Below are 21,823 nucleotides of genomic sequence, written 5' to 3'. Positions count from 1 at the left end.
CAGTCGTCCAGGGAACGTGGACTGTTCCTGCACGTGAAGCAGAGACTGCCCTTGGCCGCTGGGCTCCTCCTGCTGCCGGACCAATGGCTGGAGAAGGGGGCTAGTGTGCCAGCCAGGGGGGCGGTCCTCATAGCTAGGGGGACGTGGGGTGGGAGAGAGCCCCACGTCAGGTACCCAGGGACTTGGGGGCCACATGACAGCCTCCCGGGTGGTGGTAAAGGGCCGTAGAAAACTGTGGGACCCAGAGAGAACCACTGAGGACTCGGAGCTTCACGAATGAGGGTTCGGGTCCCACCATCTGGTAAAAACCCCAGCCGGCTAAGTGCTGGCAGAGAGAGAGAAGCATGTGGCACCTGGGGGAGAGGAAAGAGGCTGTGATGGGGTGAATTGTGCCCCCAATTCATAGGCTGCAGTGCTGACCCCGGCACCTCAGCATGTTGCCTTGCTTGGGAATAGGGTCCCTGCAGATGAGATCGGTTAAGACAAGGTCCTACTGGAGCGGGCGGCCCTCATCCCACATGACTATGTCCTTACAAAAGGGGACATCAGACAAAGACACGCACAGGGAGAAGCCACGTGAAGACTGAGGCAGAGACCAGGGTGGTGCTTCTACAAGCCAAGGAAAACCAAAGATGCCACAACCACCAGAAGGTCAGAGGGACGCACGGGACAGAGTCTCCCACGCAGCCTCAGAAGGAACCAGCCCTGCCGACAGCCTGACCTCAAACTTCTGGCCTCCGGGACCACGAGAGAAAAAACCGTAGCTGTAAGCCACCCAGTTTATGGCACTTTGTTACGACAGGCCTAGCGACCCAACACAGAGCCTGTGGCCAACGGTGGCCTCACGACCAGCTTCTGACGTGTGGACAGCAGTGGACAGTGCAGCCCTCGGGCCCAGAAGCTGCGGCCCGTCCGGGGCCGCTCACCAGAGTTGCCTGCAGCCGGGGGATGTGTCCCTCACAGCCCATCCCCCTTGCTGCCCGACCAGGCGCTGGTACCTGGGCCCCAGAACTCCGGCCCAGACGGCCCGAGCTGCTCCCCCGGTTGCCAGGCCCTTCTTGGGGTCTGGCCCAGGGCGGGGGTGCTCTGGTGTGTGCAGGCGGTGACAGGCTGGGGTGCTGACACTCTTCGTGGGGGACCTCAGGGTGCAGGTTGGGACAAGGCGAGGGTACACGCAGTGGGACCTCCCATCTGTGCCTGGTCCTGAACTCAGCAAACCTTAGGGCTGAGCCTGGCGGGACGCAGGCTTTAAGGTTAATCTGCTGTTTCTTCCGACGCCCTCTTTCCCCCCACTTCCCAAGGAGCAGGCAGTGGAGGCCAGCACTCAGCTGAGGACTCAGTTGCGCGTGTGGCCTCGCCGGCCTCGCCTGGTGACTTCGCTTCCTCCTGTTCGGTGGGGGGACTTCAGCCCGGCAAGGGGCGGGAATGGCCACCCAGGGCTGGGCCTTGCTGGGGCTCTGTCCCTCCCTCCCGCCCCCGACTGCCGCGTGCTGCCTGCTGCCCGCCTGGCTCCCTGGCCGCTGGATTCCTGCGGGTGTGGCCAGTGGGCCTGACGAGCACACGTTTCTGAGCTCCTCTTTAAGAAAAAAAAATCTTTTCAATATATATATAAAGAATATATAAAGATACAGTTATAGCTATGGGCTGAATTGTGTGTCCCCCAAGTTTAAAAATTCATTGTTGGAGCCCTAACTCTGAGCACCTCTGAATGTGACTGCATTTGGAAATAGGGTCTTTACACAGGTAATCAAGCTAAAATGGGGTCACTAAGGTGGGCCCTACTCCAGTCTGACTGGTGGCCTTTATTTTTTTTTTTTGGCCACACCACGTGCCTTGTGGGGTCTTAGTTTCCCAACCAGGGATGGAACCCGGGCCCTCAGCAGTGAAAACGCAGAGTCCTAACCACTGGACGGCCAGGGAAGTCCCAAGACTGGTGTCCTTATAGGAGGAGGAGATGAGGATACAGACACACGCAGAGGGACGACCACGTGAGGACACGGGGAGGAGATGGCCGTCTACATGCCATGGAGAGAGGCCTCAGGAGACGCCATGCCTACTGACACCTTGAGCTCAGACTTCCAGCCTCTGGAACAGGGAGACAATGGATTTCTGTTGTTTAAACCACCTAGTCTGTGGCACTTTGTTTTGGCAGCCCAAGCACACATATATATACATAATATATAATGTATATATCTATATGTACATATACACACACATATATATTTTTCATATATACTTATATTCATTTTTTATACAGCTTTTACAAATTTTCAAATACATGTGACTATGAGAATGCATTTCTGGGGTCCCTCCCAAAGCCGTGGAAGGGCTGGTGGGGGTGAGGCCCCTGAGGCTGGAAGCCCACTGCCCTCAGAGCACAGCAGCCCAGCTCCTCCGGCCCCTCCACAGAGGCACCGCCCACCCTGCCCTGCACCTCTATGAACAGCACCCCGACGGCCGCCTCTGCGTCTGAACCTGCAGAGTGGGCTGTTTTCTGCGGCCCCCGGGGCGCCCCGTGGCCAGGCCCACCTCCCACCCGTTGGGTACCCGCTGCTCTAAGGGGCCTCTCGCTCTCAGAAATACCCCGGGGAGTGGGCACTGTGTCCCGGAGTGCGGCCCGCCTTCAGGGAGGGTAAACCCAGCCCCTGCGGCTGGCTCTGCTCCGACGGGGTGGGTGCCGGTGGACTCTGCCGCTGGAGCGAGATGCCCGTCTCTGTCGTGGAGGCATTTTGGACTGTGGAGCCCTCGCCTTGCTCCAGGGGTGATGGGACGCAGGGGCACTGCCTCTGCCTGAACGCTGCGCGGCTCCCCCAAGTCCCCTCCGGGCTCAGGCAGGACAGGTCAGGGGTGGGGGCGTGGCAGGAGGCCGGCTGCCCTGGCTGGCAGCTCTCAACAGAACTTGCTTTGAAAGCACAGGGAGGGGAGTCTGGGCCAGCTGCTCCAGCTGTCCTCGGGGTGCGGGGGCCTCCCCACGCACAGCAGAGCCCACCACTCATACCTGGTTACACGTCCATCCGCTGGCCCCACTCCACTCACCCGGTCACTGCTGCTCGGACGATGGGCTGGGGTCCTTACCTGCTGTATGCGTGTCCTGGGGCTGCAGTAACAAAGCACCACAAATCGGGAGGCTTAAGAAAGTTTATTCTCTCACACTCTGGAGGCCAGAAGTCCAACATCAAGGTGTGGGCAGCGCCGTGCTCCCTCTGAAGGCTCTAGGGGAGGGTCCCCCCCGCCTCCTCCAGCTTCTGGGGCAGCTGTCAGGCTGGCCTTCCAGGGCTCGAAGCCGCAGCCCCTCCATGTCTGCCTCTGCCGTCACACGGCCTTCTCCCCTGGGGGTCTGTGTCCAAATTTCCCTCTTCTTGTAAGGACACCAGCATATCGGATTGAGGTCCACCCTAATAACGTCTTTGTAACTTGACTACATCTGTAAAGACCCTATTTCCAAATAAGGTCCCATTCGCAGGTACCGGGGATTAGGACTTCAGCATAGCGTTTGGGGAGACACAATCCAACCCCTAACAGTTGTGTATAAAGGAATCCACTCTAGCTTGTTTAAGCAGATATGGATTTATAAGGGGCTGTGAGAGGGCTCGAGGATCTAGCTAAGCTTCCAGGAACAGTACCCAAAACCCCTGCCAGGACTGGTCTGGGTTCAGGCTCTGCTGCCCCCACCACACCCAGAGCTGCTGTGTCGGCAGCAGCAAGAAGCTGACACCACCCCCGGCCCCAGAAATAAGCTGCCTTTGCTGGGACCAGTCCAGCAAAACGGTCGCCCCAGCAGCCCACTGGGGTCCTGGTGCAGCTGCCCTCTCCCAGGTCAAGTCAGACATCTGCCCCTAGTGGTGAGGGGAGGCTGACCAACGTAATCCTTCTGGATTCTAAGTGGGAGAGAAAGAATTCACGATGTGGGAACTACCAAATTTCAGAGAGGATATTCAAAAGATGCTGGGCGGTCGCAGTGCCAGACATCCGCCACAGTCATAACTCCACGCTCTTCTCCCCTTCTCTCTTCCACTGTAGACACTGGAAAAGCTTAGTGCCCACTCCCCAAGCTGTGCTGCAGTAGCGCTGGTCATGTGACACAGTTCTGGCCAGTGAGATGTCACCGCCGGAAGCGAAATTTTGTTTCCATGATAAAAGAGATAGACATCCCTTTCACTATTCTTTCCCCTCTTTGTCCAGCCTGGGACATGGATGAGGTGTCTGGAGCTGTGGCAACCCTCTGTGAGCACAAGGGAAGCCTGGTATGATTGCAGAGATGCTGGTCTGACATGACCGGGCTGCTGAACTAACGCAGACTTGCCTGTCTCCAGGATTCTTGTTATGGGAGAAAAATAAATCCCTATTGGTTCAAACCACTGCACTTGTCATAATCTCTGCTACTTGAAGCTAAAGGTGCTTCTAATTGATATACTAGCCATCCATTCATCCCACAATCCATCTATGTATCTGTGAAAATTAATAATGGGAAGCCTCACTCAAATGGAATCAGGAGGCCAGAAAGAGGAGCTCACACACATGTACCACTCAATACATGTACCACATCAACACAGATTGGGACAGGAAGAGCGGTACCTTCATCCTCAGCAGGAAGTGACACTGCTTTACCACCAGCAGAGGAAGGAAGATTTTCTACTTGCCTGGCAACAGCTCAGCCAATGAGAGACAGTCACAATTTGGCCAATGAAAACCCACTATACTCTGATCTCCCAATTTCCTCCAACAGACTTTTCTTTTTTTCTAATAGCCCTTCCCAACGTCCCCTTCTCTAGAAAAGAGTGTCCTCTCCTTTGCCTTGCCAGACTTTCGTGTGGTTTGCCATAGTTGCAAGTCCTGAATTTCAATTCTTTACTGCTCCACAATAAACTTGTTTTGCTGGTAAAGATAACTGGCTACTTTATTGGTTTTGATTAACATAGCCAACCATCCATCCATCCACCTAGAGTTAACAGTGGTTTTAAGGAATAAGGGACATCTGCTTAAATTTACTTGAGAGACTTGGAGGAGACAGGAGGCATAGAAACCAACCGGAAGTTAGAAGTGGGCATGGAGTAGGAGTTCATGCCAGGGAAGGCCTCTGTAGCAAGTTGTTTACTGTTAGAAGTAAGATTAGGGAAATGGAAAGTTTTGAAGAATTCCTAGATTTGTACAAAACCAAGCTTTCCAATGGGGATACCACTTGCACTATAGCCCTCTAAAGTAGTGGAGGTTTTTCTCCTAGAGCTCACTTATCTCAGGCTTTGGAGATGGGTCAGAATTCCCCTCCATCCCATTGAGGCCTCTAACATTCTTCTGCCCCTTGGAGAGAAATCCACGCTCCACCGCAGCTTCCTGCAAGCTGGTTCCATCACCCATCCCCCCTGGTGAGCTCTCGGTGAGCCCAGCTGGGGACAAAACCAAGATGTCTCCCCAAAGCCGGGCCCAGTCAGGCCGTGGAAGGATTCCCATTTACAGACTTGGACTTGGAAGTAAGAAATGCAGACGGCCTTGCTGAGGGTCAGGACAGAGCTGCCCTGTCCCTGTGCCCCAGGGTTGAGCAAGGACCAGCAGGACCATAGGGTCGCTACTCATCTGTAGGGTTGGAGCTGCACACGGGAAGCAGGACGGCTCAACAGGGGGTGCGAGGCCTGAACAAAGCCCTAGACTCAGCAGACCCCATCCGTGGGTAGGCTTTCGGTCTCTCCTCCAGTCACCCAGGACAGGCATTGGCCTGTCCCTTTCTGTCCTGCTGTCCCACGGGGTGGCCGCAGCGTGCGTAGGGATGACCCATCTACCGTGCCCCCTTATTCACGCCTCCAACATGAAGCGACCGTGCCGGACACGGATGGACAGGCCGGACAAGGCCGGCCACCGCCCGGTCAGTCGGTCAGCGAACGACTGAGCCTTCACTCCTGCAGTCGCCCACACTTAGCTTGCAGGACGTGTCGGGCACGGCGGGAGCCCGGCGGACGGTGGCGCTCAGACCACACACCGCGGCACACTGCACCGTGGATGGGCCATGAACAACACGTGACCCACCGCCCACCGCCGCCGGCCGGAACCCGCCGCCCAGCGGCTCGCGTTTCCGGGGGAACTTCCCGGTGCGACCCGCGCGCCGTCCCACGTGACGCGCGAGCGCGCAGTGGGAGGGAGCGAGCATGCGCGGCCTACGCCGGTCACTTCCGGGCGGGCTGCGGGCGGGGGCGCCGGGTCGCTGCCTCCCGGGGCCCGCCGGGCCCCCTGCCCGCCCCGCCCGCCCCAGCTGCGCCCTGCTGTTTTCATTTGGACGTGTCAGGGCGGCTTCTCCAGACGCCCGCCTTTCGTCGCCACCCGTCTGGCTGCAGGGTCAACTCGGGGAGGGGGGCGTGGCGAGTTGTCCCCTCTCGAACCTCCGCAGGTGGCATCAGAGGACAGGCAGGTCGTTCGTAATAGTGAGGAGGCGGCGGGTAACGTGGGACCTGGGGGGCGAGAAGGAGCGGGGCCCGCGGGCCCTCGAACCCCAGGCCCCAGCCCCCGGATCCCGGATCCCAGACCCTGGACCCCAGACCCCGGGTCCCGAATCCCAGTCCTCGGACCCTGGATCCCAGACCGCGGACCCCAGCCCCCTCCCCGGCCACCCCGTGAGCTGCTGCTAGGACAGCCATCCCCGCCAGAGAAAACCCCAGCCCGGCAGGAAAGCACCCAGCACGGCTGGGACCTGGGCCTGGGCTGTGACGCCAGGCCTCAGAGAGGAAGGGCTCCGGACGATGCTGGGAAATGAGGTCAGAGGGAGGGCAGGGGCTGGGTCACTCGGGGAGGAAGGAGATAGAATGTCTTTGCCAGTGCGATGAGGAACCAGCGGGGGATTCTAAGCCACGGGGGGGATTGTGTGGAGGATGTTAGCGCTTGGAGAAGGGTGCTGGCCGTGGAGGAGAGAGACTGGACCCCTGTTCTGCAGACAGGCTTCAGAACTCGCTGTGGGCCGGAGGGAGTGAGGCAGAGGAGGGACCCGGGGGTGACGTCCAGGCTCTCAGCTTGAACAGCAGGCTCGCTGATGCCCTCATTTACCGAGTGGGGGCAGCCGGGTGAAGAGTGGGTTTGTGGGGGGAAGTCCAGGTTTCACTTTGTGTTCCCGGAAGGCACACAGGAGTTGTGTGGGTGTTGCATATGTGACTGGGCTCACAGGGGAGCTCGTGACAGGCAGCGTCAGTTTAGGAGGCCCCAGCAAGACATGGCATCCCGCAGGATGGGAAAGGATGAGATTCCCTAGGAAGGGGGCACTAACGGTGGCGGGGCCGGGGTGTTGCCTGGGAGGGCTGCTGAGGAGAGCCAGCACGTGCAGAGAGGGGATCGGGGTGGAGAGCAGCCAGGGAGGTAGAAAGAAAACTGGGAGGTGCTGGGGAGGAGGGTTTGAGGGGGATGGTCAGCTGAGGCACATGCTGCTGAGAGCTTGGTGCAGAGCACAGCGACAGCAGGGCCTCTGACTTGGTGACCTGGAGTTTCGGTGGCGTGTTGGGAGAGAAGCTGTTTGGAGAGGATTACAGAATAAATAGCAGCTCTTCCCCTTGAACTAGATGAGCTGACTGGAGAGTTCAGTGGGAAATGAACAGGCCAAAATAGCCCCCTCCCCCCAAAAAACAGAAAAAAAGAGAAATTGGAGCCGCTTGCCCCGCCAGATATCAGAACACGTGACGAGGCCCATTCAGTCCTGCCCTGGAGCTCAGCTGCGGGGACTGTGGGAGAGCAGCGGGAGGGGGCAGACCTGGACGCACGTGGGGATTTGTGGAGGGGCCGCTCTCCAGTCAGCGAAGGGGAAGGTGGACACTGTAGTAAAGTGTCGCTCATGTGAAGATTGAGAAAGTTAGATCCTCAGCTTGAGCATGGACCAGTTAAAACGAAAATATTGATCAAAGATATAAATGTAAAAGAAGTGAAACCGTAAAAATGCCGAAAGAACTGGGTGAATTCCTTAGCCTCGGAGTAGAAATGCCTGTGGGAAAGTGGGCAGAGGGTGTGAGCACAGGAAAGCAGGGAACCTCACATGTAACAAGAGAAGTGCAAATAAAATGAGTCCGAGAGGCTGTTTTTCACCTGTCAGATATTTTTAAATCCCGAAGTTTGATACCACACTGGGCTGTCAGGGTGGTAGGGAAGCAGATGCAGGGGGTGAAGGTAGGTGCGACCTTCACGGAGGCAGTTTGGCCCCTGATGGGATCATAGGTGCTTTTACCCACTGGGAATGTACACCGAATACCCCCTGTGAGGAAGGATGCACGATAAAGGTTATTAGCCGAAGCACTGCTTGTAACAGCAAAAGCTTGGCAACCACCCAGGTGTCCATCTCTAGGAGACCAAATAATACAATAGTACAACCGCACCAGGGAACACCGTGCAGCCACTGGCAAATAAAAGGGTCAAGGAAATTTTTATGTGTTGATGTGGGCAGGTCTCTATGGTCTTTTTTTAAGTGAGAAAAGAAAAAAAAAAAGCAATGTGCAGAACAGCATACATAGTATGCCACTTTTGGGGGGTGATAATGGGGGGAAAGAGTATTTGCCTGTATTTACAAAAAGGAACAATGGAGAATACGCAAGAAGTGAATAATGGTGGTAACACGAAGATGGGGGTGTACAGAGCGGGCAGGGAACATATAAGTCAGAGGGGGCATTCAATGTGTGTCTTTTAATGACAAAGAATAAAGATTAAAGCATAATACTTAGGGAAAAGAAGAAATAGAAGGTACACAGAACTAACCAGTCATGTGAAAAATCTCGCTGGGAACAGCAGAAAAGTGGAAGGAGATGGGGGATAAAGGAAGACGTTTACATTTTAATTAACATTCGATCTGGGAACTAATGATTGGTAACATGATTCAAAATTTAAAAAGGTCCCCCACTTCCCACACCAGCCTCCAATTTCCCTCCCCATAAGTGACCAAAATATCCAACTTAGCTATTTCTTTAGTGTTCTTCCAGAGAGATTTTATACCTATGTGAATTACGTTCATGTGCATAGAATGTGCCCTGTTTTTACAGGGGGAGGCTGGCACACCACCACGCCCTGCACTTCCTAGCTTCACTTCACAGCGTGAAGATCACCCTGCCCCACACAGGGCACCTCCACTTCCACGGCTGTAGAGTGTTCCGTTCAACGTGTGGACTGTGGTGTCACTTAGCTGGTCCCCTGCCCCTGGACATTTAAGCCTTTTCCAGTGTTCTGCTACATTGAACAACGCTCTGATAAATACTCTTATACATAAGTCGTTGGGCACATATGTGAGCTTATCTGTACGATAGCTTCCTAGAACTTCTGGGTCCAAGCATTCATTGCCATTGTGACGTGGACAGCAGTTGTCAAGTCGCTCTCCACATCGGACACGTGCCAGCCTGCACCCTGCCCGTCATGCCCACAGCCTCCCCAAGGAAGGGCGGTACCAGGCTGTTATCTTCGGCAGGCCAATGCAAAATGTATCTGTGTATTTTTTTTACTCTGAACATGTATTACAGGGGACTTCCCTGGTGGCGCAGTGGTTAAGAATCCACCTGCCAATGCAGGGGACACAGGCTGGATCCCTGGTCCAGGAAGATCCCACATGCCGTGGAGCGACTAAGCCCGTGCGCCACAACTACTGAGCCCGCGCTCTAGAGCCCGCGAGCCACAACTACTGAGCCCACATGCCACAACTACTGAAGCCTGCACACTTAGGGCCCGTGCTCTGCAACAAGAGAAGCCACCGCAATAAGAAGCCCGCGCACCGCAATGAAGAGTAGCCCCCGCTCACTGCAACTAAAGAAAGCCCGAGCGCAACAACGAAGACCCAACGCAGCCAAAAATAAATAAAATTTAAAAAAAAATAAACGTATTACGGAAAGTTTCAAATACACAAGTGTCTTTTAAGTACAATAAGCTCCCTGTACCCGTCACCAGTTTCAGCGACCACCCTCTTTCCGCCATTCTAGTTGTGTCTAGACCTTCACCTGCTCTTGTCCTCCTGCAACTATTTTAGTCTCGACAGTACGTGTGTTGAAATGCACAAAGCTTAACTGTAACTCTTGACAAACTCTACCCCTGCACAGCACACCCCCAATAAGCTCTAGAAGTGTCCGTCACCCCAGAAGGTCGCTTACATCCTGCCCAGTCATTCCTCCCCCTCTGCCCAGACCCCCTTGGACAGCCGCTCCTGCTCTCAAGCTTCCTGCTGTCAGTGTGCGTGGCCAGCCGCCTTCTCCCCTCTGAACGGTGACGTTCGCCCACATTGTGCCTTACTCGCTGGTCCCCTTCGGGTCCGTTCTACGACGTGGTGTGAGTGTGCTGCCATCGCATTCACGGACGTTTGGGCTGTTGCTAGTTGCCAGGTAAATAGGGAAAAGCCGCTGTGAACATTGCAGTCGGGTGCCTTTGTGCTCACGGGTGCCAGTTCTCCTGGGCTGTGCCCTGGAGCGGAGCTGCTGCGTCCAGACATAGGTGTATGTTGACCCTGGTGAGAAACGCGATCCCTTTTGCACGCAGTGTGGGAGCGTTCCGGTGGCTCCAAGTCCCCACGCATGCTTGGTGGTGTCGGTCGTTGAGTTTCAGGATGGGCGTGTGGTGACGGCTTGCTGTGGTTTTATTTCACACTCCTCCACGTGCCTCTCAGCCATATATGTGTGTAACTTCCCTTGGGACGTGTCTCTAGACCCTGCGGCCACAAATGCACACGTCTGGCTGGTTGCAGCTTCTGTTTTTCAAGGATGGGCTCCTGTCCAGCTTCTGCCTGCTTCCCTCGCTCTCCAGTGCCTTCAAAGTGTTATTTAAAACATATATTTTTGTCCAGCATTTCTCACTGTCGTCTGTGGGGGTGGGCGGCAGTCCAGCCATGCTCCGCGGGCATCGCAGACTCCGTGAGATTCATTTGCATGTCTCTCTGTTATGATACCGTTATGAAGGAGGTCAGGCAGATCCGTCGGGCCTGCCTTTTCCGTGGACTCCACAGCAAGGGGAATGTTTACAGCCGTCCAGGTTCTGGTTTTGCCCAGGAGTTTGACAGAAAAAGAGGGCCAGTGACTCAAGATCTGGGCAGGCGGAGTGAGTAAAGAGGGGGGCAGGGCAGGAGACATGGTGAGAAGATGGCAAGGTCAGTGGGTTCACAACCACGAGGCCGAAGAATTATTACTGAGAAGCTTGATCAGGTCAGCGGGGAGTGAGGGAGTCTGAACTTCAGATCCCAGAGCAGATGCCGTTGCTGGTGGTGACGGAGCCAGGAGCGGGACTGAGGGGGGATGGAACAGGCCTGGGAGCCCAGGGCAGGGCGGGCACTGCGTTTCCTGCACAGGGTTGAATCTCGGAGGCCTTGGCAACTGGAGGGGGAGATGGCGGAGGGGAGACAGGCGGAGAGCCCACAGGGGTGAGGAAGGGAGGGGCTTTACCTGGACGGCGGGAGCCTCCAGAGGGCTGGGGTCTCATGAAGGGCGATGGGGACACATGTGCTTCCCTTCCTGGCCCGGCTGGTGGGGGCTGATGGGAGCAAAGGCTCGTCCGTGCCCCCTGAAGGAAAGCAGAGTCTGTGTGGGACGGTCAGGTGGGACCAGACGTGGGGCCGCCCTGGGGAGGAGGCATCTGCCCTGCGATGGAACGAGGGTGACAGTGGCCCCTGTAGGGGGTGTGGGCTCCTGAGGAGGGCGATGTCCCCACAGCTGCGGCTCTGAGTGCCAGGTGGCACACAGCCCATGGGTCGGAGGGCAAAAACGGAAATATCAACAAACGTCACTGACAAAAACACTGCAGTGGCTTCTCTGGATGTGGGCAGAGCCAGGCTGGGATCTGGGCCTCCCGGCTCCCGGGCCAGGGTCCTCCGGCCTCCATGCCCTTCTGAAACACCAAAGGTGCGGGTTGGACTCTGTCCCCCAAATTCACATGTTGAAGCCCTGACCCCCAGGACCTCAGAACGTAACTGCATTTGGAGATGGGGTCTTTACAAAGGTAATCAAGTTAAACGGGGGTCACTAGGGTGGGCCCCAATCCAGTCTGACTGACGACCTTATAAGAGGAGGAGATAAGGTCAGAGACACGCATGGAGGGACGACGTGAGGACACGGGAGAAGACGGCGTCTACACGCCGCAGTGACAGGCCTCGGGAGAAGCCAGCCCTGCACCTCCCGGATCTGGGATTCCAGCCTCCAGGGTGTCAGACAGTGATGTCTGTTGTCTAAGCCCCTGCCTGTGGTGCTGTGTGATGGCAGCCCTAGCAAACTAGTACCACCAGTGAAGAAACCAATGACAAGCTGTGATATTATGATTTATAATAAGAAATACAGGGAATTCCCTGGCTGTCCAGTGGTTAGGACTCTGCACTTTCACTGCCGAGGGCCCGGGTTCAATCCCTGGCTGGGGAACTAAGATCCCCCAAGCCACGCAGCGAGCACAGCCAGAAAAAAAAAAAAAGAAATACATATTTGGTCTTAGTCCCTGTTTCTGGCACAGAGCTCCTAAAACCCTCGGCGTTTCCTAAGTGAAGAGAGTGGTCAAGGTGTCTTCTGTTGTGTGAATGAGGTGACCTTGGAAACACCTGAGGGTGCAGACTGGTTGCCAGGAGAACCAATCACGTGATGACAGGGCTGGAACTCTCAGTCCCCACCCACCCCACCCCCCATACCTGACCTCTGGGGAGGGGAGAGGGGCTGGAGGTGGAACCAACGATCAATGGCCAGGGACTTCCCTGGTGGCGCAGTGGATAAGACTCCACGCTCCCAATGCAGGGGGCTCGGATTAGATCCCCGGTCAGGGAACTAGATCCCAAATGCATGCCACAACTAAGGAGCCTGCGAGCCGCAACTAAGACCCAGTGCAACCAAATAAATAAATATTAAAAAAAAATCAATGGCCGATGTTTTAATCAATCATGCCCATGCATGAAGCCTCCATGATACCCCAAAAGGACGAGGTTCGGAGGGCTTCCTGGCTGGTGAGCCCGTGGAGAATCGGGGAGAGGGGCTCATTCAGAGGCAGCCTGGAAGCTCACGCCTTTCCCCACACCTCGCCCCGGCGTCTCTTCCATCTGGCTCTTCCTGAGCTATATCCTTTTATAATAAACCGGTGATCTAGTAAGTAAACTGTTTTCCTGAGTTCTGGAGCCGCCCTAGCAAATTAATCAAACCCAACGAGAGGTCGTGGGAACCTCTGATCTATAGCCCAAGGGTTAGAAGCACAGGTGACAACCTGGCGTCTCAACTGGGTGGGCGGTCTTGTAGGACTGAACCCTTAACTGTGGGATCCGAGCTTTACCCGGATAGATAGTGTCGGAATGGAGTTGAATTGTAGGACACCCAGCTGGTGTTAGAGAATTGCTTGCTGGAGGGGTGGGAACGCCCCCTGCAACACACACACACACACACACACACACACACACACACACACACACACACACGCAGGCACACAGAATGGAATTGGGTCCAGAGCCTAACTTTCAAGGCCTCAGCTGTCTGCTGAAGGAGGCAAGGAAACAGGTTTCTCTTTACACAGATTTCTGTTCAAATTGGAGAAAACAAACCCATCTGGGTCCAACCCAGGGAGGCGAGGCCCTGCCCCTGGATTTCGCGGGATCCCTCAGGTCACTGACTTCTCTGTGGGGCTACCCGCTAGCCTGGCCGGAGCCAGGGTCAGGGGGCCTGGACACTGTCAGCCCAGCCGGTTTCCTCTCTGAACGGCCCCCGCCCGGCCCCCGCCCGGCCCCCGCCCTCCTGCCAGCTGTCCTGGACTCCTCGGTCCACCCCGGAGCCCTCCGGGGGCCGGGCAGGGACAGCTGCGGGGGGAGCATGCGGGGTGGCCCAGGAGGCCTGGGGCCCAACGGCGTCGCTCCTCCAACTGCCCTCCCATCACACCCGACCCAGCGCGGCCGGCACTCCAGGGACTGGCTTGCCTGCTCCGCGGGGCACTGTGGCCAAGCCCTCCGCCCTCTGCCCTGGCTGGGCATCGTCAGCAGCAGCGCTGCCCGTGTGCCCGCTGGACGGTGCCCCAGGCTCCCCTCAGCAGCTGTCTGCCATGCCACGGTGCCTGTTCTACAAGTGAGGACACGGAGGCGGGGGAGAGGAAGGGACCCGGGGACAGGGACCGAGGAGGGCTTCTCTCCGTGCTGGTGTTGGGAGGCCAGGTGGCCTGCGTCGGGTGGGGAAGGCACAGATATCTTCCTTTCTGAGCCGGTGGTGGGGTGGGGAGGGGAGGGGAGGGGGAGGGGTGGGGGAGGGGAGGGGTGGGGGGGAGTGGGGGAGGGGAGGGGAGGGGGAGGGGACTGAGAAGGTCCTGGAACTTGAGGGCACAGGAAGCGGGGCGCAGATGCTGCAGCACCTCTGGGAGGACCTCACCGTCTCCGCCACTTCTCGGCTTGTTGATACCGAGCACCGGGCCCTCAGCTTGGAAACTGGCCTAGATGAGGGGTCAGTTTCTGCAGGGACCCACCACAAAGGCAGTGGTGGACGTGACCGTGGACGTGGGGGAGGAGGGGGAGGGGAGGTATAGTGACCATGACAATGACAATGGCCGTGAGAGAGGAACCATGCGGCTGAGGTGGGAAGAGGCGTGCCGGGGACCAGCAGAAGCTGGGAAGCAGGGCTGGAGCCGTGTCCGAAGCCTGTGCGCCTGTCCTCGGGTGTCTGAGGATGAACCTCCCTCAGCAGCGGGGATGAACCCAGGGAGGGGCGAGACCCGGTGTGGGGGGAGTGGGCAGCTGGCTGAGCCCCCGGAAGCTGGGGAGGGAGGCCTGAGGCTGGCCAGAGCTGCCCTGGCCTCTCCCTGCCTCCAAGCCGGTGGCTTCCCTGGAGCGCCCTGGCCGTCACAGCCCTGCGCCCGCTGGCACACGACCCCTCGCTCTGACGCCCCTGCAGCAGCGGCCCTCGGCCTGGCGCACCCATCTCCGCGTCCACCTGGAGGGTCCTGAGCGCTCACCCTGCCAGGGGGCCTTGGGGAGCCCTCTTGCCCCGGAGTCCGACCCTCTGCACTCTCCGTGGGCTCCTCCGTACTGCCCCGAGCGCCAGCTGCCAGGGGGCTGCGTCCAGCACCGCCGGCGTTCCTGAAGGTTGTGCAAAGAGGGCCTGGCTTTGGGACTGCGTGCCAGCCGGGCCCCTCCACGATCTGCCCAGGGGCCAGGCTGGGTGCCCTCCCTGCACCCCAGGAGCGGGGGCGACAGCTTCGGGGGTGGGCGTGTCAGTGCGCAGCGTGCGAACGCGGCTGGGCAGAGCCGCCGGCGGGAGGGGTCCCGGAAGCCCCTCCCTAGTCAGCTCTGCCCCCAGGCACCTTTTGACTGCCCTCTTCCCCTGCCCGGCTGGCACAGCAACAGCCTTCTCCGGGGCTCTGAGAAGGCCCGGGCTGAGTCATGGGCCCAACAGGGAACATGACAGGGCCTCCCTGCAGGACAGTGGCTTAGGTCCAGGAGGAAGGCCCCGTGGGAGCCAGGCTGGGCAAGGGAGGGAAGGTGCCAGGCACAGCCTCCCAGAAGCAAGGCCTTGCGCTTGGGGTCAGGACTGGGGAGGCCTCGAAGCTTGGCCCAAGAACCAGCAGCCCTTATGGCACCAGTTCAGCTCGGGGCAACTTTGGGGGACCTCTAGGCAAGCAAGGTCCCCCCGCCCTGCCCATGGGGTCTGTCTCAGCTCTTCCTGGAGGGTGTTTGGCCAGGACTAGGCTTGGGACACACATAAGGCCATCTGCCCATCTGTCCTGGGCCTGGTGAGGAAGGCACAGCTCCCAGGAGGCTCAGGGCAGCACCAGCTTCACGCCCCTCCGTGAAGCAGCGGGGTGGGGGGGGCCCTGGAACACCCATACGCACCCGCCCATCAGCCCGGGCACCAGCTGGGCTGGCTCAGGGATCCTGGAACCACCAAGGGGCCAGGCCCGCCCAGCCGCCCAGCCAGCCTGACCCCCCCCCCGGCCCTCTAGACATCAAGCTGGGCTCCACGGGGTGGGGATGGGGGCAGCAGGCGCACAGCCCCCTCCCAGTCCTGCCCACCTCTGTGAGGGCCCATCCCGCCCAGAGGGAGGTAGGGGTACAAATGAGGTGTGGAGGGAGGGGAGAGGGCACAGGGTGGGCTTGGGGAGGGGAGGGGGGTGGGAGAGGGCAGGGGAGCTGGGGTTGCCCCTGGATGCAGGGGCACAGGAAGACCCGGAACCACAGGATTGGGAGCCTCAGATCTGAGTCCCAGGGCCTGCGGGTGCTCAGAAGGCACCCCAAGCGAGAAGCCACGAGGCCTCTCACCAGGTCCCAACCTGCATCCTGCTCCCTGGGACTCCCCTCCCCCAATTCAGGGTTAAGGGGGTACAAATCTGGGGAAAGAGTGTCTGTCACCTGTCCACGGCCCTGCCCCAGTCCCCTCCACCCACGAGGCACAGCAGGTGGCATCTGGGACAGGGCTCCCAGAGTGCCCACCACCCACCTGGGTCCCCCCCAAGACCAGCAGCGCCCCCAATTCCCACACGCACTCCTGTCCCCAGGAATAATCACGGCCGTCTCCACCTGGGGTGGGCTTTATTACCACTGTCATTGAGACGATGATGAGAACATGGGAAGACAGCACTGATTTCCAGACCTTCACAGCAGGCGGGCACGTGCACACAAAACCTCCCGCGGAACGCTAAGCATCAACAACTGTCCTCTGGGCACCCAGAGCCGCCCCCCAGGGGCAGGACAGCAGTGACCGAGGGGCAGGAGGCTGAGCCACCCGGGAGGACCCACACAGCAGGCTCCACCCGAAATGCATTTACACGCACCTCTGCTACACGATGGCACACGATTAGCGTCTTAAATATACTTGTGTGTGTATGTATATCTATTTTACCTGAACCGCGTCAGCTATTAAATGTAAAACTGACCTCCTCTCTGTACATTAACTTCACAGTAACTGTTTGCAAAAGACAATGAATCCAGTGTTGATAACTCAGGGCAGGCTTCCTGCCCCAGGAAAATAAATTTCTTCCCCGGTGGAAACTCCTTGGGGAAAACCAGGCCTGATGCTCATCTCCCCGCTGCCTGCTGGGGTGGGCGCGCGGCTGCTGGTCCGGCTCAGGCCCCGCCTTTGCTGGACACAGGTGCCCGCACAGGCAGACTCACACTCACACACACTCACACACACACACGGAAATCCGATCATGAAGCACATCATGCCAAGTGTGAGGTCCCACCAGCCCTTCCAGAGGTGGAGGGGCGCCAGGACAAGCAGAAGCGGAGGGCCCCTCCCCCCAGCTCTCTCTCTGGTCCGCAGGCCAGTTGCCCACACACCGGGAGAGCCGAGGGCTTGCAGGGAGATGGTCCCCGCCTGTCCACCTGCTGCAAAGGCCAATGGTCTTCTCACTCCAGACCAGGCAAACGAATAAATACGACATCAAGTGTTGTCAGGGGCCGAGAAGATCATTTAAACTTGAACTCTGACCTCAGCACCACTTCCAGTCACAGCAGAAAGAGCCCATGCAGTCTGGGGAAACCAGGAACCCAGGTGGCTCTGCCACCTGCGGGACTCCCAGAAGCTGGGGCAGCTCCACCCCTGCCCCCCCCCTTGGGTTCCAGCAGCGAGCCCTGCTGGGTGAGCCGGCAGGCGAGGCGGGGCGCCCCCCACCAAGCACGAATGTGGCGGCCTTTTGCATCTCAGGGGCACCAGCCCAGAGGCCCCCCGCCGCCCCGCCGCCCCTTCTCGCGAGATGGCTGCTTTCACCCAGGCCCCACCGTAGGGAAGGGAAACGCTGCAAACTCGGCTCCTGGTAAAGAGAGCAGCCCTCAGCCCCCCTGCTCAGTGCTCTGGAAATGACCAGCAGCTCCAGGGAGACCCTGAGCAGGCGGAGAAGTGACCTTCAAGGTCAGGCCTACCGTTGACCTGCGATACTCAAGGCGGGCAGCTGCGTTCCCAGCCCCCTCAGTCCCACCCTGGGGAGGCTCAGAGGCGCCCTGGATCCTGCGCTCAGGCAGGGGAGCGGCACGGCCCATCACCCACGGGCAGACATCTGGCAACCTCCGGAGGCTCCTTCTGTATCTAAAGAGAATCGTTTCCAAGTCCCCACTTTCTCTGCCCTGATACGCTGCGGTCAGGGTCGAAAGCTCTGGAGGGCCTGCCTCCCACCCCAGCGCCTGTAACTCTGGAGCCTCGCAGCTTCTGGTTGGTTCTGCTCCTGCTGCCCTGGGGTCCCTGCTGGGGCCTGCACCCCCGTCACACCAGCTGTGCCCTGCTGGCTCTCACTGTGCCCGGGGCCTCCCCTGCAGGGGCTTCCACTGCCACCCGCCAGGAGTAGCCTGTCCCATCAGAGCTCCCTGGCGGAGGCTCACACTGGCAGCATCTGTGAGCGGGCATCCGTCACCGAGCGCCGTGCCAGGCTCACAGGGTACCCCTGAGCCTGCTGGTGAGCTGGTCAGCAAAGCCCCGAGTGGAGGGTCAACGGGCCTCCTCGAGCTGCAGACACTCCTTGGGACCGGCTGAGGGGATGGAGAGGAGGGCGGTGTCTGGTCAGGGCACGTCCAGGAGCAGGAGTGAGTTGGCGGGGGCACAAGGCTGGAGAAGGGCTGTCCGTGGGGCTCCCAGTCGGCCCAAGTCTGAGGCTGCGTTCCCAGGGCAGCAGGGTTCTTTCCCCCGGCGGGCCCAGACTCAGGGGCTTCACCTGCTGAGCTCCGGCCCCTCACACTCCATCCGCCCCTCCTTCCACCCTCACCCCTGCAGCGAAGGTCACACCAGCAGGGACTTGACCAGGCCACAGTGGAACTTGCGGACGTGGCGGTAGAGGTCCCCCGACTGCGTGAAGCGGCGCTCGCACCAGCGGCAGGCGTGGGGTTTCTCGCGCGTGTGCACCACGGCGTGGCGGCTCAGGTTATGCGAGTACTGGAAGCTCTTGCCGCACTGCACACACGTGTAGGGCTTCTCGCCCGAGTGCGTGCGCTCGTGCCTCTTCAGCGTGTAAGTGCAGGAGAAGGTCTTCCTGCAGAGCGGGCAGGTGGGCGCTGCGCCGTCGGGCGAGAGCCGGGCGCGGCCGCCGTCCCGCTCGCGGAAGTGGGCGCTGAGGTGCAGCTGCAGCACGTGGGCGCTGGGGAACAGCTTGCCGCACAGCGGGCAAAGGCAGAGGCGCCCGCCCGGCCGCAGCACATCCTCGATCGCCCCCCGCTCTGCCTCCAGCTCCAGTTCCCCACCGCCCACTTCGCTGACCCGCAGCGGCTCCAAGCCCCCGGCCAGGCGCTGGGCTGCAGGAACACAGGGCGGCCGCAGGGGGCTGTGGGGGCACCGAGGGCTTCTGCTGTCCTCTTGCTCGGACAGTGAGTCTGGCTCGTCCTTCACGATCGGCTGCGCCCCTGGCTGCATCCGGCTGCAAGGGGGTGTCTGGAGGACGCAGGGTGGGCGGATTGGCTCCCGCCTCGGGCCAGGCTTCAGCGACAGGTCCAGGGCCCGGTCTGACTCGCCAGGAGCCGGCCAGGGGGGAGGCCCCAGTGCCAGTGGAGGGCGGGTGGCCTTGACCCCAGCGGGAGGGAGCCTGGTCTTCTGGGCGGCTGGACAGAGTACAGGGGACCAGTCAGACAAGGGGCCTGGGGGCTGGCCAGGCAGCTCTGCCCCAGGGGCAGGCGTCTCCAGGGGCAGCGCGCGCTCCTTCTCCCGGAGCCTGTTCTTGCAGACCTTGACGATGTCGTACATGTGCAGGTAGCTGGCCGCGGCCAGGACGTCCTCGACGGGCAGGCTGCGCAGGTCCAGGCGGCCCTCGTACATGAAGTCCAGCAGACGGCCGAAGGCGGGCGCCGTGACGATGTCGCCGTTGAGCCGCACCGTGTCGCGGCTGCCCGCGGGCCGGTCCCTGTAGAAAAGATGGAAGTAGACGCTGCACGCGGCCAGCACGGCGCGGTGGGCCGGGAAGCGCGCGTCGCCCACCAGCACGGTGCAGTCGCACAGGAAGCCCAGCTCACGCTGCTGCCTCAGGCGGCCCAGCAGCCGCCCGCCGTGCTCCGGGAACTCCATGCCGCCGCGGTCATCACCTGGGCACAAACGGGACTCCCGTGAGCGCGCCTGGAGACGCCGCGGCCGCCGCTCGCCCCCAGTCGCCCGACCAGCCCTCAGCCCTTCCCGGGTGCGGGCAGCACGGGGAGAGGGGCGCGGGGCTCCGCGCGCAACTGCCCGCCTGGAGCCGCCCTGGGCACCTGCCCGGAGCAGGAAAAACTCGATCGAAAGTAAACAGGAGCCGCTCCGCCGCGGGGGCGGGTCCCGGGACGCGGGCGGAGGGGGCCGGAGTCGCGCGAACCTGCGCGCGTCCCCGCCTGGAGTGCCCCTCCCCGCTAGGGCGCCTCTGAACTTCACTCCGGGGCGGCCGCCTGCCGCGTCCCCCGACGCCCGAGTCGCCGCGGCGCCGCCACCCCCGGCCCGCGCCCCCGCGCCGCCTCCAGCTGCTGCCCGGCCCGCCAGATGCAGCCGCCGCCGCCGCGGGCCCCATTTATGGCAGCGCGGCCGCGGGGAGCGGGCCGGCGGGCGGGGCGGGCAGAGCCGGGCGCCCGCCCCCCGCGCTCACCTCCGCCGCCCCGAGCTCCTCTCCGGCCGCTGCCCGCGCCGCACGCCCTCCCCGGTGCCGCCCCGGCGCGCGCGGAGCTGCGGGCAGCGCGCCCCGGCGGGGAGGGCGCGGGGACGGGGAGGGCGCCGGGCGGGGCGCGCTCCAACTTGGCTGGCCGGGCAGCACCCGCCGCTCGCCCCGCCCCGGAGAGAGCGAAACTCTGGGCGGGGGCTGGAGGGGGCGGGCCGAGGCGACTTCCCGGAGCGGCAGAACCGCTGAGGTCACCCACGCCGCCCCTTCCTTGTCCGCCCCGCCCGGCCGGGCCCCGCGCGCCGCCATCTGGGGCGCTGGGGTGGGAGGGGACGCGGGGCGCGGCGCGGGGGGGGGGTCTCTCGCGATACTTGCCGTCTCGTCCTCAGGGTACCCCCCCCCATGGGGTCCCAACTGCGCCCGTCTGTCAAGGGACCCCTTCCGAGGACCAGCTCCTCTCCCGGCCAGCGCTGGAGCAAGTCACCCGAAGGCACAGACGGGACACGGCCTCCTGCCACCTCGCGGGGCGCCTGCCCTGGGATGGAGGAGGGGGAGTGGGGGGTCGTAAATATGGAAAAGATGACACCCCCTTTTCATTGAAAGCCTCGTTTTGAATTCAAGTTAATTTAACTGGGACTCTCTTCCAAACACTCAGCCGGGTTCTCGACCTTGGAGTCTTGAATAGAGAACTCTCATCTTGTCAGCCCACCCAGCAAAGCCTCTGCTGGGAGCCAGGCGCCCGAGTGGTGTATTGGGAAAGCACTGGGGACTGGGCACGTCCCAGAAGAAGCGATGGGGGTGAGGGAACCATCGCGGTGATGGAGAGAGAGGGAAGTGCACCCAGAGCCCACAGCCAGCGGGAAAGCGGTCAGGGAGAGGAGACACCTTGGAGGGGCTGGGTTGGCGTCCCCCGGGCTTGGTGATTCAGGTGCGAGGGGACACCCAGGTCTGCTGCGTGAAGGAAAGAGCCCGAGAAAAACGGAAATGACTTTGGAGATGTTGGGGCCCCTGGGTTGGGGTGTGCTGCTGGTGGGAGCCCTTTCCCCGCCGCCCGGGGCAGAGCAGGATGCGGGCCCTGTGGACCATTGCTCAGCGTTCACAACAGTCCTGTTAGTCAGGTGCTTTGATTATGACACCTGTTTAGGTGGAGGTTTGCTAAGGTGGCCAGGGCCGCACAGCAGGCAGTAAGTTGTTGAACCAGGATTCAGATCTGGCAGTGTCCTCAATTCTCACCTGCATAGCCCAGCAGCCGGGGAGGAGTAGAAAGGAGGCCTTGACCAGAAGTGGGGGTGGTGTTGGGGCAGGGGCTGGATTACAAAGGCCGGGACCCCACTAGCCAGGTACACCAGGGCAGAGGAAGCAGCAAGAGGTG

At 60.3% G+C, this 21,823-nt stretch overlaps 1 protein-coding gene across 2 annotated transcripts; it reads right to left on the bottom strand.

Annotated features, from left to right (window-relative positions):
• Window positions 1-16,430: 16,430 nt before the first annotated feature.
• On the bottom strand, window positions 16,431-20,520 carry ZBTB42 (zinc finger and BTB domain containing 42). 2 transcript variants are annotated; one of them, XM_036844237.1, is made up of 2 exons: window positions 20,443-20,520; window positions 16,431-19,915 (listed from the first exon to the last, which is right to left on the bottom strand). In XM_036844237.1, the coding sequence occupies exon 2, from the start codon at window positions 19,896-19,898 to the stop codon at window positions 18,627-18,629; it is 1,272 nt and encodes a 423-aa protein (XP_036700132.1). In that variant the 5' UTR covers window positions 19,899-19,915; window positions 20,443-20,520; the 3' UTR covers window positions 16,431-18,626. The 2 variants fall into 2 exon arrangements, with proteins under 2 accessions (XP_036700132.1, XP_036700133.1); XM_036844238.1 differs by lacking the exon at window positions 20,443-20,520 and adding an exon at window positions 20,179-20,333.
• Window positions 20,521-21,823: the final 1,303 nt, after the last annotated feature.

Source organism: Balaenoptera musculus, chromosome 2 (genome assembly GCF_009873245.2).
Source record: "Balaenoptera musculus isolate JJ_BM4_2016_0621 chromosome 2, mBalMus1.pri.v3, whole genome shotgun sequence".
Classification (NCBI taxonomy): domain Eukaryota; kingdom Metazoa; phylum Chordata; class Mammalia; order Artiodactyla; family Balaenopteridae; genus Balaenoptera; species Balaenoptera musculus.
This window is presented reverse-complemented; position numbering and strand designations above follow the sequence as displayed.